At 39.6% G+C, this 14599-nt stretch overlaps 2 protein-coding genes across 3 annotated transcripts in view; one reads left to right on the forward strand and one right to left on the reverse strand.

Moving 5' to 3' along the window:
* The window catches only part of s100a1 (S100 calcium binding protein A1), a 356523-nt gene that overhangs the window by 208886 nt on the left and 133038 nt on the right, over positions 1-14599 (forward strand). The window lies entirely within an intron of this gene.
* atg5 (ATG5 autophagy related 5 homolog (S. cerevisiae)) overlaps positions 1-14599 on the reverse strand; it is a 43189-nt gene that overhangs the window by 8791 nt on the left and 19799 nt on the right. For both annotated transcript variants that reach the window (XM_074653033.1, XM_074653034.1), the window contains exon 7: positions 9628-9745. In XM_074653033.1, the coding sequence (XP_074509134.1) occupies positions 9628-9745 (118 nt within the window). The remainder of the gene's footprint in view (positions 1-9627; positions 9746-14599) is intronic.

Here is a 14599-nt window from a genome sequence, read left to right on the forward strand (position 1 = left end):
CACACAGACACACGCACCCACACACAATCCATTTCTGGGTGGTGTTTCTGGTGTTTCATCTCTAACTTTTAGCCCCGGTGTTGCTTGGCAACAGGCAGGCATACGTGGGTGGAGTAGGTGTATTCTTACAGTCTCATTATGAGAAATGGGGGGAATTCACAATGGGCAACGCCCCCAAACACATACTCACTCAAATTTATATTACTGTAGATCATCACATTTATCGGATTTTTGTCGTCATCGTCGGTATGAATTCCTGTAGTAAACACATTGTTAATGTCTGCGACCTCAGAACAGCTGAGACTTATTAAGCCCCAAATTTGGGCCAGCAGAGAAAAAAAAAGGCTGTTTTTTTTTTCACAAAAACTTGGCAGACAGATGTTAGGTTTGAGTTATCAGTTGGAAATAGAGCGGCTCCTCCCATTTCCAGTAATGTTAAAGACAAACATTCAAGTCCCTCACACGCCACCTCCCATCGAACTACTTTGTTAGCTGGTTCATGTGTGATCCAACTTAATTCTGACATTTCTGACATGACTTGAAGGCAACACAATGCAACAGAAATGTGTCCAAAGACACTGAACTTTGGGAGATGCTACAGAGCAGCGTTTCCTCAATGTTTTTTTCTGTGGACTCACTTTTCTAAAATGACAAACCATCGTGACCCAATCTATAAATCGTGAGAAGAGCAAATTTGTGTGTAAATGAATGTTCTTGACCACTTTTACTGCCATTTCTGCATCGCCTTATATTATCTTAAACAGGTAAACCAGCCATTTCGAAGAGATATACGTTTAATAAATCACAACTTGGTTTTATGCACGCGTTATTGAAAACATAAAACAACACATTCTCACTCTAAACTCGTCAAATACCGCCACTTGGTCAGTGCCCCTCAGCATTGGAGACGCTAGCCTTTCATATTAAATCCAAGGCTACAATCATCAGAACAATACGGACATTCAGGCTCCCGCATGTGGCTCAAAGGTGCACTGCAGATATAAATGTTAAATAAGACTATGGAAGAAATTCATCAAATCTATTTGGCGACTCTAATAAAATCTCCTGCGACCCACAGGAATGACTGCTATAGAGTATACTATAAGTGCAATCAGCATTTAAAACTCTCTAAAACAGATCTACAAGAATCATACTATTGTACTTTTTTTTACATAATTTTTTAAATACCAATCTTACACATCAAGTACGAGTATGACTAAACTTCAGAAAACAGTAAGAAAACAGTTGGTCTGTCAGATGATGTCATGAGGGTTATTTCTGCCTCAGCTTGGACACTTAACGCAACGTTTGTTGTAAAGCCTGCGTTACAAATTGAAGGTGTGGAGTTTTGAAGATGTGTATTCACCAAAATAAGACAAAAGTTTTACGAAAAACACGAAAGGTAGAATCTAGTATTTCTGTGGGCACAAAGGATACTTGCCATCTTTTCTCGGAGTGAATTGACAATTACATAAATGAGTAACGTAACCGCTCATTTTACACCCTTGCAGAAAAAACTTGATTCCCCTTGGGACAACCCAAAAGTACAGGTACAACAACCATCAGCAGATTTGTCATGTGAAAGAAGACAATAATTATGCAGGACTAGAAATTCACAGAGGTGTTTTCCCACTTTGACTAATGCTCAGTTCTGTGATTCATAAAAGCGTCAAATTGTTGACCGTTAACAGCAGGAACAGCTGCATTTGAAGCCAACAAACAGTGAATGAACATAACCGATATCCGGGAGAGAGATGAGCTCTGGACAAATATTTACATTATCAGGTTTCTGTGTGTTAAATAAACAGTCTACTGTTATTATCCTGTTATTTCGAGATCAGCCACAATTATCTTTTATTGTGAAGGCGTGTTCTGTCATGATTAAACTTCACTACGTTTAAACATTAAATTTCACGACATTGCTGACTGTGGTTTCAAGTTCTGCTTTTCGTATATTTATTTAAAGCTACTACGAGGAACTTTAATTTTGCATTTATTTTGGCGGTCCCTGTGGACAAATGCCAGTTCTTCCCACAATGAAATTATTAATAACTTGCTTGCATTGCAAATTAGAAGCCACAGTTTGAATAAAAATGGGCTGATTTGTCCGCTAACAGACAGAAACACACACACACACACACACAGACACACACACCCTGTGGTTGAGTAGTACACGACCGCCGGCCAAGGCGACATGTTTTGTCAGCGGAGCGAAGCCAACCACTATTTAGGAAGACCGCAATGCTGCACTCTCCTCGGAGCCAAACACACAGTCTGACTGACTGCTGGACAGAAATACTGAATGACTGACTGGTGGTCAGTACAACCGGCAAGCAGCATTGTGAGAGAGATAAACTGTTAAGGCACCAATTATTTCCATTATTGATTCATTTACTTATTATTTCTGTGGATAAATCAATTAGTCAGTCAACAAAAGCCCTTCATCTTCAAATTCATTGTTTTTTCAATCCAAAACCTAAATATATTCAAATACAATTATATAACAGGAGAAGAAAGAAACAAATCCTCAAATTTGAGAGGCTGGCACCAGCTAATATTCGGCATTTTTTCTTCATATAATCTTAATTATTAATCAGTTGTTAAAATTGTTGCCAATAAACCGTCTGTCGATCGACAGCCGACAGTTTCATTGAAAGCACTCGCGCTGCCAGTGCGAGGGATGTGAGCAGAGCTGCTCAAAAGCGTATTTCAGCAACATTTTGCAGCTCACATCTTGCATGCAGCGACATTTTGCTTGCACGCCCCCACCAAACCAGTGTTACTACTGGCTGAAAACTGCATCCAAACTTTTGTATTTTGTTTATGCTCTTGTATAAACTTGTCCACAGCTCTCCACAGTCACCCGATACTATCAAATACTATGGAACACTATGAAAATACTTCTTCGACAGAACTGAGACGATAACAGAAGACAAAACGAGCCTAATAGTCGTTTTATGTTGATAATTTTGACCGTGACTGAAATTGAAATTCGATACCAACTGTAGATATAAAAGAAATACACCACCAGTACTGGTGAGTGCAAGTTAAAGGTAGTGATGCACCATTATTTTCTAATCTTCTAGTGTATTTTTACAACTAACTAGCACATCATTTGTTAAATTTCTCCTAATTTGTGCAATGCCCAACAATGAAGAAGGCAGTCTGGCTTTGTCTGGAACTTATTACACATAATAATTATTAAATACCTGACAAATCTCCCTTTAAGGTACATTTTGAACACCTAAAAATGTGTGATTAATTTTCAATTAATTGCGATTGCATATTTTTACTTTTAAATTTACTTAATATTGTATTTCTGTTTCTTCATAATGTAATAATATTGTTATTTCTGTACATACGGCACCCTACTGCATGTCTGTACATCCTGGAACCAGGGCTGGGTATTGTTTGACATTTATTGATACTAGAGCGATACGATACTCAAGTTTCAGAACCGTTTTCTGCAAAACCTCTGACCTTTTGACAAAAGATCAACACAAGTAGCCATACGAGAACTTAAAATAAAAGAAACCAGATTAAAATTGTCTATTTCTTGATTCACACCAACTACTTGATAGAAGAAGAATTCAACAGGATTACAAATACATAAAGGTATCACAGCGTTAGTGAGGATATCAACATGTTTTCCAAACTTCCCTCTGATTTTAAAGGAAGTACGTCTCTCTGAATTCAACCAAAAGGTTAACAGGTTTCGCCGCCTTTTTTACTGTAAAGATGTTCGGATAGAATTAGAAAGCAAAGATCTCTGCTGACCACATTTTAATAAACAATAGGCCGAGGCATGGAGCAGGCAGCTTTCGAGCCATTCTGAATTCCCCTGTCTGGTGAACATCTCACACGCCTGCGCACATGAAACACAAGCCACTATCTGCTGTATCAAAACAGCCACCGAAACCTGCACTTCCCCCTCCAGTCTCTGAAGTGAGCCTACCCATTTGATCAGCACAAGCTATATTGGCTCCTGATGCAGCCTGCATGGGGAAGGCTGCCAATAGTGAGTGGGCTGTACCACAGATGTGACTGAGATGGGGGGACGTGGGTGGATGAGGAGGAGGAGGAAGAAGAGGAGGAGGAGGAGGAGGAGGAGGGGAGGTTAGATGTTCAACGTATCGCTGCGTGGATTTGTCACTCAAAAAGGAGGGAGGGGTTGGGGTGGGGTTGTGGGGGGTTTCCTGCGATCATTCCCAGACAATCATCAGTGCGTGGGTTTAGGTTCACCTCCGATAAAACGTGAAAATAAAACAAAAAAGCTTTGCTTACGAGAATTGTCTGTCACTACGTGTATGTCATGTGTGGGCAGCAACACCCTTCAGGTTGTGATTTCTGCAGCAAAGCCAGATTCCTGCCAAAACGTGTCTCAATAACACACCTGGTTGAAAAAACAAAAACACTGAGACATCTCAAGGAGACGTCAGAGCTGTCCGCTGTTTACAGTAACATGTTGTTTTGGGTTTGTTTTCCGCAACGTGGAGGGAGGGAACGTCAGACTCGCTGCAACACAGACCTTTCGGCCATTGCTTGAGAATGACTTGGGAATCCCCTTCTGTCTTAATTCAAGCCACCCCCATTTGTTTGCTGCTGGCAGGTTTCTGGGTCCCACAGGGGTCAACACCAATCTTCTCTCAGACATAACAGAAGAGGGGATTGTATGAAAAACCTTATTTGATGTTTGAAAGATCACAGAGCACCCCAGATTTTCTTTTTGTTATATGTTAGGGTGCCGGCAGAAAAAGGAAAAAAAGTCCTCTGAACTCTTGAACAATACTACCAGCAAACCCCCCCAAACACCACCGCCCCGCCCAGTCCCTGAACACACGTCCCGGTCTCTCTAATCCAAACACGCCGCCATAATCTCCGGCTATCATCCGACTCATCTACCAGCCGAGGAAGAGGTGGAAACCAAACAAACGACAAGAGACAAAAGGGCCACTTTCACCTTGATCAGCCAGGCAGGCAGACTGTAGTGGGAGGGAGGAGAGCAGAGAAAAGCAGAGATTTAAACGTCAAAGACATGAAAGACGTCTAGAGCAGACAGGGAAGATGTTGAAGACTACACCTGAAAGACAGATAGAGGATCAAAGAGGGAAAAAGAGAGTCTTAGATCAGGTAAACTATGGAGGAAAAAAAACAGGAAAAGAGGAAGAGGCAGTAAGAGGATATCGCTGTCTACACCGAGTCACACAAACTTTAAGTGAACCTTAAAATTTGGCAAAAACTACAACGCAAATTAGATGAATTTATAACAACTGGGTTGAAAAACCAGTGCCAGAAAAACTAGAATCCTCCAATAACATCCTCGTACTCGGCAGCTGTTATTGTTCAGGCTGTAATTCATGCTGAAGCCAAAAACAAAGGAGATACTTGGCACCAACTAAAGGCTGACAAAGACTTCTACAAAGGATGGATTCTGATATTTCCGAGAGGAAGAAACAATTTGTTTTTACTGAAAGCCTTGCCCATAAATATCAACAGCATTTATCCAACACTCTCTCACTCTGTTGACCTTGCTGAACTACAAATACACACACCATTAACTTGCCATACAGTGATGTATGGTCTTTGGCAGAGCACTTCCACCAGAGAACAACCAACTTTAATTGCAGCCTTTGGGCAAATAACTTGCATTAACTTGATTTAGTTACAGCCGATATGATCTGCCAGATGATCTGTGATTTTAATTTGAGTGGGCAAATACATTGGTATACTTCAGAGTGTTCTGTCTTTTGGTCTTATCTGTGTTTGGCAAACAGGACAAAGCCAGACTGCAACGACAAATCAGGATAACGGGAACAATCATAGGCGTTGACCAAGAAACAGCCATTAGCCTGCACACCAAACTCATCCCACAAAAACTGGAAACAAAAATGTTACAGGATAGTTCTCTATAGCAAAGATGACGCATTACAAGCACCGCCAATAGTTTGAAATGGTATACACGTCCTGTCTCCTAAGTGGGCGTGGTCATGGCGTGTTCACCTCTCCCAAGCCCCCAGGAAGAGTGCCGGTTGGTGATGCCAATAGTAGCGGCCAAACGGCAGTACTACAACTTCCGTGTTCATCACATGATGCCATTGGGCCCAAAAAGATTTTTTCCCATAGACTTACATTGGGAAAAAGACATCTGTAACTCAGCAGATAATTGTTTTTAATACAGAATTATTTCCCATCCTCCGTTCATGTGAATGAGACTCAGACCGAGGCTGGCTACTGGGCCTGCTCAATGGGCCCAATGGATGCGGAAGATCGCCGGAAGATCCGGGTACTTTCCCGGTCGGAAGTCGAGACATTTTGGCATCATGCGCCACTGAGCAACTTCCATAGGAATGAAGAGGGCCCCGCCTTCATTGCTGTATCCAGTTCTCTTAATACATCCATGGCGTGGATGAAAGCAGAATGGGTTGTATTTGCATAATACATTTATATTTTCTATGTGGCTCGTGAAAAATGGGTCCAATATGTGCTTTGGTGACTATGGGGCGAAAGAATCAATCATAATCTGAGTTCACTTCTCCCATTGGAGTTAATAGACTCGGGACATACCGCTAGTGTCCTAAAGGGGCGGGGCAGTGGCCAAACCCACATGACACACATACAGGAAGCTGATTCTCGGTGCACTGTCTACTTTCTGAACTGTCTCTGATAGTACCCATCCCGCTCCCTTTCTCTCTAATTTCAGTTGCAGCAGCAACCTGACTATAAAATAGTAGATACAAGAACTCTTTTAGTCCTCAAACCATCAGCCTGTATAACATGCAGCTTCATCAACAGGTCACCTAGCTGGTCACTTGCACTTTTATATCCAATTTGATTTTAAAGTGGATGACTGTTTTTACTTTATTTGACTTTATTGTTTATTCTGTCTCAGTCTTAATGTGTCTTATGGTGTTTAATGTGTGTGAATTTCCCCGTGTGGGATAATAAAGTAAAGCGATGGTCGGCACCAGCTAAAAATGAGAAGCCTGCTACCTGGATGTTTTGCACATTATTAATAAAAAAAATGCAAGGAGAGAGAAGAGATTTGTGAGCTTTAGTATATCCAGGTATTTTTACCACCTGCACTAATGGAACCAAACACTAATTGTTGGTGCATGTGGACATGTAAATGTCTTTGGACCTGCAAATCAAACAAATGGTTAATGGTTTTGTCTCCTCCATGCAGGTGAGTCTCCTGCGGGACCTCTGTCCTAACACACTATTGTCTCCTTATCTACTTCCTCTCTCCTCCTCTGCAGACACGGCCTGTTTAGACTGCCGCTCGCCCTCTCTCTCTCTCTCCTCTCATCTCTTCTTTCATCATCACCACACCTCCGCCACAGCTGCAGCTCAACCGTATGCCACGAGAGCACACAGGGCTTATATGCCAAACCTGCTGTCCATATGTATATTTAAAGGTTTGGCCGACTGTCTAATGGATAATATATGGTGTAATGTACGGTATATGTGTGTTACTGATCCAGTTTTGTTTATTCTGCCAAAGCACCGCGGTCTATTTAAGAGCATTAGATGTTGAAAGATTATATACATATATTTTTACAGTATGAATATTGTTAGTTGCTTGGTGCTGCACTGATCTGTTCATTTTGTGTCACTTACTGTCCTTTATTTTGTCTGCATTTATGAGCGTTTATTTTTTTCATCCATTTATGTTCTGTATATAGTTAATAATTACAGGGAGGTTGGCTATATATGCCTACAGATTCTGGATCCCCTGTCACTTTTTTTATTTTATTTTTTTTATAATGTATATGTACAAATAAATTAAATAAAATAATTAAAAGCAGGATAATAAAAATCCATTGTATTGAGGTGTCAGCAGAAATCTTGCAAAACCTGGACATTAACGATAAAATACAGAGATTCTGCAGATTGATTTATCTACCTGCTCATCCCTAAACCCCTAAAATGCATTTTAACATTTGAAAATGTTTTTTTTTAGTTTATTACTTTATTTGCAGATACAGTAAATATCAATAATATTTCTGAAAATATGCCGGAAAGGCTCATTTTCATCTGTAGTCCCCTGGCAGACAATAGTTAAAAGCACAGACGTTAAGAATAAAAGTAGAAAATACAATCAACAATAAAAGCGGTGGAAAAAAATGTGCCGATACAAACAGAGCCTGCGCTACGTGGAGACAAGAGACAACCAGCATGCACTGCTGGTGGCTTTTCTTTAAATAGAGAAAGACATGATTGTGGATCTGGTTTTGACTCGAAGTGAACCTGATCTTGGAAATGACTCTTAGATAATTTATTGAACTAACTAAACATCCTCCATCTATCTGTTTCTTCACCTCTTCCTGTTGAAGCGCTCTGACTTTACATCACATCTGAGGTTTGTTGTGAATCTCTTTTCCTCTTCATGCTTCCTCACTTTCTATCTTCTAGCCCATCATCCCCCCCTCCACTGCTTTGTTCACTTGTTCTGCCATCAGTTGGGTGTATTATCTGAGAGAGTGGATCTCTGACATGCCTCGTGCGCCTGTGTAAATAAAATAAACCTCAGAGGAGAGCTTCTTTTCTTCTCTCGCTTCTGGAAGATGACGCGGGCCTACATTATATTTGCTATGGAAACCAATAATAAAACGTGGCTTGTACTGTACTTCTCACCGTTAGCTGCTGCTGGCATGATTCAGACTTGTGTGTTAGTGATATTTTGGTACTATTATACTTGATGACATTAATAATATTATCATCTGTGATCACAGTAGGAGATATTTGTGAAAAAGGTTGCCTTTTTCCCTTTTCACTGGGCCCTGTTCCTCAAAATTAACAGTGCTTTGTGTCTGCTTAATTGTTGATTTCAGTCCAATGATTCAGTTTATTTGATACAATGTCAAGTAGTGTGTATAAACTAACTGACACAAGCTTGTTTAGTTTGTTTTATGTTGTTCTGCCTAGTATGGTAGATCAGCTGCTCAGCAGCTAAATCAAGGAAAGTGCAAAAAGGCCTCAATGTCTCTTAGAGGGGAGGGGCTGGGCTCTGTTAAGATATAGGATGATATAGGGGAGATAGTTCTGCAGTAAATGATATTCTATAATGTTTGATGGGCTCATTGGTATGTGTGAGTGTCCCTAGATAGATTGAGATGTCAGCAGTAACTTAGAGATTGTGTATTAATGGTCTGTTCATTATTCTGTGTGAATTTAGATGCTTGCTCAGCGTAGCTCACCCTACACTTACCTGGTCAGGTGGTAGGTTCCGGTTAGGTGAGGCTGAGAAGATAAAATCCCATTCACTGCAGTAAGAGGGGGGGGGAGGAGGTGGCAGCTTGCTGTGAGGCTGCAGCTTTCTGTTGTTTGGTGTTCTTTTGACTTGTTTTAGATGTAGTTTTGTTGAATTTCTGGGTTTAATTTTTGCACTTTGTTTCAGTTAACTTTTTGTTAATAAATGCCACTTTTTTTGCACTACTGCTCATCAAACTGGTTCTTCAACATCCCTTTTTGAAGTTTTCCAGTGCCAAACCAACTCATCTGCCCTTTATGTGGGGTGGCGGCACTACAATATTATTTAAGATGATGCTGTTCATTATCAGGAAACAGAAGTTAAGATGCAGTACTTTAACCCTCTTTGTCACTGTGCGTGTGTGTGTGCAGACCTACCGTCGTTTGGTAAAGCCGCTGGGTACGTCTCTTTCAGCAGGTCGCCAAGTGTGTGCACGTTGCCTTCAGCTGAAAGGGGACGGAACAGTTTCTGGATGAACGGCCTGTCGCTCATCGTCTGTAATGAATTAGAGCACGGCAAATTAACAAGCACGGCTACGCAAATATACAAACATAGTGCATCCACAGTGATATGTGAATCAAAAGATGTTACAAGACTCCATCTGATGTAATAGTGCAGCCATAACAAATGTCATTTAGGATTTAAATAATTTACTCATCAGACATGTGATATCAATTAAAGGGATTGCTGGAAAAAAGCAGGCAAAATATCCAGTAAATGGGACAGTTCCATGTGAAGGGGAAATTTGAAGGTGATGAGTAGAGTTCACATAGTTGAAATGGTGGGAAGAATCCATACCACTCTGCACGCAAATGCTGTGAATGAACAGTCTGCACAGCTGAGCTGGGAATGAGGTGCTTTGATGAGCCTGACTGCTCAGAATGTGATATTTAGCAATCTACAACATTTCAACAGATGTTACATGAGACGCTAACATGATTTACTGACCAGAACTTGTCTGGTAGTTATTAACTGCTGCTTAAGTACGCACTTGGCAGAAAAAGTCAGCTTCTACACAGACCAAAAAAATCTCTGGCACTCCTCGAGGTTCTCAGATGGAGAATTAGGGCCATTGTAGGTAACAAAATACATACAATTAAATTACCGAGCTTGGGAAGGGGGGTAATATTCTGAGAAAAAACTCAGAATTTACGAGATTAAAGACGTAAATTTAAGATAAAATACTTGGATATTGTCTGAGATTAAAGAGGTACATTTACGGGAAAAAAACTCGGAAAAAGAGTGTGGGCGTTGATCAACGAACCACATCGCTTCACTTTGCAATGTTGAATGAATCAACCTCATCAAACTGTGGTCAAGCCAGCAGTCACTCGTATCTCCGAGGTCAAATCTAGGCCAACGCTAAAATTGTAGATTACCCATATACTGACATTTATGGTAAATGCAAACGGCCCCGATGGAGCTGACAGGGAGGCAGGGGGATTCATAAAAACACCAAAGAACGTATATTGCTAACAAGTGAAAGTCAATTGTTTGTTCCATTACAACAAGAGTGCCCAGCAGCAGAGCCACGCTTCTGCCATTTATAGCTAAAAGCAACTACCGGACACCGGTAAAACGTCCGCCTACAAAGGGCCATACAAAAATAAAAAAAAGTTATTTCTATTCATATTGTCATTCTATTGTCTATTCTCGGAATATTACCCCGCTCCCCCGGCTCCGAAATGTTTTTTTCTAAACCTACAATGGCCCTAAAACACCTTTGTAGAAGGAGAGAATAGTGGAGTAAACCATAATATACACACACAATAAAACAAAGCAGCAGAAATACACCAAGAAAAGAAAAGAAGTGGCGCGGGTGAGATTAAAAAAAAACAAGGGGTTTATAGAATGAATCTCACCTCAATAATCAACAAAAGTAAACAAACAAACAAACATAAAATCAATAGCAAACATAAAGTAAGCAACATAAATCATACTCATGCTCTTCTCTCTTTCACCGTTCCAGAGAGGTGGGAGGTCAAAGAGATGGTAATGTTCAAGTGTTTTGCTCAAGGACACTTCAGTAAAGTGGATGCTTTTATGCTCAAGGGTTTTCATAATCAGAATGACATTATGATGCTCCATACGTGACAGCAGCTCTAAAAACTTGATTAGAAACCAAACAATGAAATTGAAAAACTCAACAAAGTGTATGTGTGTTGGAAAATTCTCCAGATTAATTATATCAGTTCATACAGAATCCTCCTTTCTGAAAAAGATCTGTCCATCTTTCCTCTGATGTCTTTTCCCACACTGTATTCAATCAATCCTTCTACAGTCAGAGGCATACTGGCGTGATGATGTAGCCCTGACCTGTGACCTCCTCACTACTTATCATGGTAATGATCTAGGAACCAAAGCTTATCCTACTGCTGACCACAATGCAAATCACTCTGGGTAAGAGCAACCACTAAATGCCTAAAACGTAAACTGTCTCAGTCATGAAGGGACAACTAAGCATAAGTGACGTACGCAGCAAACATCCTCATGACTGTTCGGCTCTGATCTGCTACCCTGCAGCCAAAACATCCCATGTGTGAGAGGTGCGGGAAACATGGTGGGAAATTACCGCCAGACGCCAGACAAAAATCTAGTAAACTATGTCCAGAGCTGGTAATGGACTTTGACTCAAGAGTGTAAGGACAGAGGGTGTAGTGTGTTGTTGGTATGCCCTTTGAGGCACACAGTTCAATAGAAAAACGGATCTTTCCACTGCACTGCTGAAAAATGTATAGAATCGAAATATAACCCGTTTTATGAGATGCCCTTTGTGAAGATACTAAAACAGTTAACTCACTGAAGTCCTTGACTGACTTAAAGAGAGCACATTTTCAGATTGGATCCGATTATCTCACATATTATGGAAGAGGAATTTTGAGATTTTTGGTGCTCTGCAGACAGAATGAAAAAGTCTTCCTTAAAACTCTTTCGAACCTTTAAAAATACAATATTTATCATTGATTCATTATTGGCTGATTAAGGCAATTATTGGAGGAAGATCAAATGTTTTTTGATGGACTGAGTTATTTGAGAATTGCACTTCTGTGAAGATACACAAAAACGTCACTTCTTTTTAACTTTTGTGTGGAATTGTTTTCTGTTTCTGTTGTACTTTTAGGTTTATCGAACAGCATCTGTTTTCATTATTTTGTACAGTACAGTTGTTCTCCATTTGGGTTCATAGGGGTTTTATGTTTTTTTTTTGTGGGTTATGATTTAAGTTACTAAATTATAGTTGATTTTTTTTTTAAGAATTTTGTTTTTACTTTTGTACTTAATTCACTTTTGGTTGTTGGAAGTTTGCAGGCCGGTTTGATCTAATTTTCTGGGGATTTGATTTCCTTTATACACATTTTGGTTTATTTGGTTGATGTTAAGCACTATTCGTTTCCTTTATTGGCTTCTAATTTATGGGTTTGGTTTATTTTGGGTACACTAATTTATGGGGTTTTATTGGTATTGTTTTTTTTAAGTTATTGGTATATGGGTGGGTTTACTCTTCAGTTGTGGGACATTTTGGTTTATTTATGTAATTTGCACACTTTGGAATTATTGATTTGAATGATGAATGTTTTGTAAATATTGTATACAGAATTGAGTAATTATGAAAGTTAATTTGTATTTTCGATAATAAAAGATAATTAAAAAAAACACATGAATTATAGCATATGTAAGGCCCATAACCTTTCCTGCCAGTCCATGTCACCCATCAACCAGGGTTGGAAATTAGCACCAGCCACCAGCCAAATGATGGTCAAATATGCAAGTGGCTGCTAGATTTGCTTCACTCACCAGCCAATAAACAATGATAAGTGGCTGGTAGATTTTGGACCCACCAGCCACAGTGGCAGGTAGACAAAAAAGTTAATTTCCAACCCTGCTCAACACACAGGCATGCTGAAATACAAGTGATACTGTGAACCTTTTTGACATCATGAATGTTAATCACCTCCTACAGGTAAATACAATTAACTGTTGTATTCATTTATTTGACACGCTTAATGTTGTACCGTAACCTCCTGTAAATCCAGTAAATGAACCTGATTCTGATATGTCAGCAGGTATGTTCTTTGTTAATGTCAAGAGTCTCACCATCACTTCAAAGTCAAGTTAAATATTCAGTGGTTCTGGTTACCGGGTGACCCGTGTCCTCAGGGCAGGAGACAAGGCGCCAGGCGCTGGACAGCGACCAGGAGTTGCTGTCAGGTGGTGACATATAATGCTATTTGGTTAATCAAGCACCTTAATTCAATGTGCCATAGTGACTCAGGATCATGCTCATTTTCAACCCTACACCAGCTAATTTACAAATTGGTTGACTGAAGAGGTTTTAATTTGTGGAATCAGTAGGAGTAGTGGGCCAGGCAAAACAGTCAAATAATCAATATTACAATGTTAATAAGATTTGGTAGCGAAACTATCTAAAAAATGAAGACATGTAATAATCGGTTTGTTTTTTTAAGTAATTCATCAAATAAAAAAGGCCAAACATTTGAAGAAATTAGAATCCAAAAATAACTGAATCCGTTTCAATTACTTATCAGTCATATCAGAAATTCAACCAGATTTTTAACCAGACTTTCGCCCAGGAGACCGCTGTTCATGTCCATGTGAAACCAGAAGTCAACGTTGGATTGTTTGTCACGTAATTTCCATACTAAAGTAACGCCACTTCCGTAGTTATTTCAACCCAAACCAGAATCTTTTCCTAAACCTGACCAAGTGTTTGTTTTTTTTGCCCAAAACTTATAGTATTTCAAACATAGGTTACTTATTTTAACCCAAACCACGATCTTTTCCTAAACCTAACCAATACGTTTTGTTGCCTAAACACAGCAGGCACACTGATCGCTCATGTTGCAGGACATTCGTAGGGAAAAATAACAAAATAACTTAATGTACATACAAACCATTGTATGAGGATACGTTGAGTCATCAAACAATTATCATTAGATTAAACAATGATAAAAAAAATAATAATTGCAGTCCTATTTTAGATTATTTTTCCAATATTGGTGTATATCACAACATGGCAAATACATAACAAAAAAAGTGAATGATTTTTTTTCCCTTTATTTATCATTTTCTTTGAATCATTGATTGGGCAAAAGAATTTTGTAAATTATAAAACAATTTAAATCGTATCATACCATTCGATTGCACTGAAAGCCGAAAAAAGACAGTATTGAAATACCACCCAGCACCTCGTTGTGGTCAATAGTGATCATTAGTGGTCTCAGTTAATGTCTTGCTTTACCCACTGAGAAGCTCAGAATAAATGTGAGAAACGGCGGCGTCCGATAGAGAAACGTGGTGCAAGAAGACACCCAACCTGAGGTGTCAAAC

The sequence above is a fragment of the Sebastes fasciatus genome, chromosome 12 (assembly GCF_043250625.1).
Source record: "Sebastes fasciatus isolate fSebFas1 chromosome 12, fSebFas1.pri, whole genome shotgun sequence".
In the NCBI taxonomy this organism is placed as follows: domain Eukaryota; kingdom Metazoa; phylum Chordata; class Actinopteri; order Perciformes; family Sebastidae; genus Sebastes; species Sebastes fasciatus.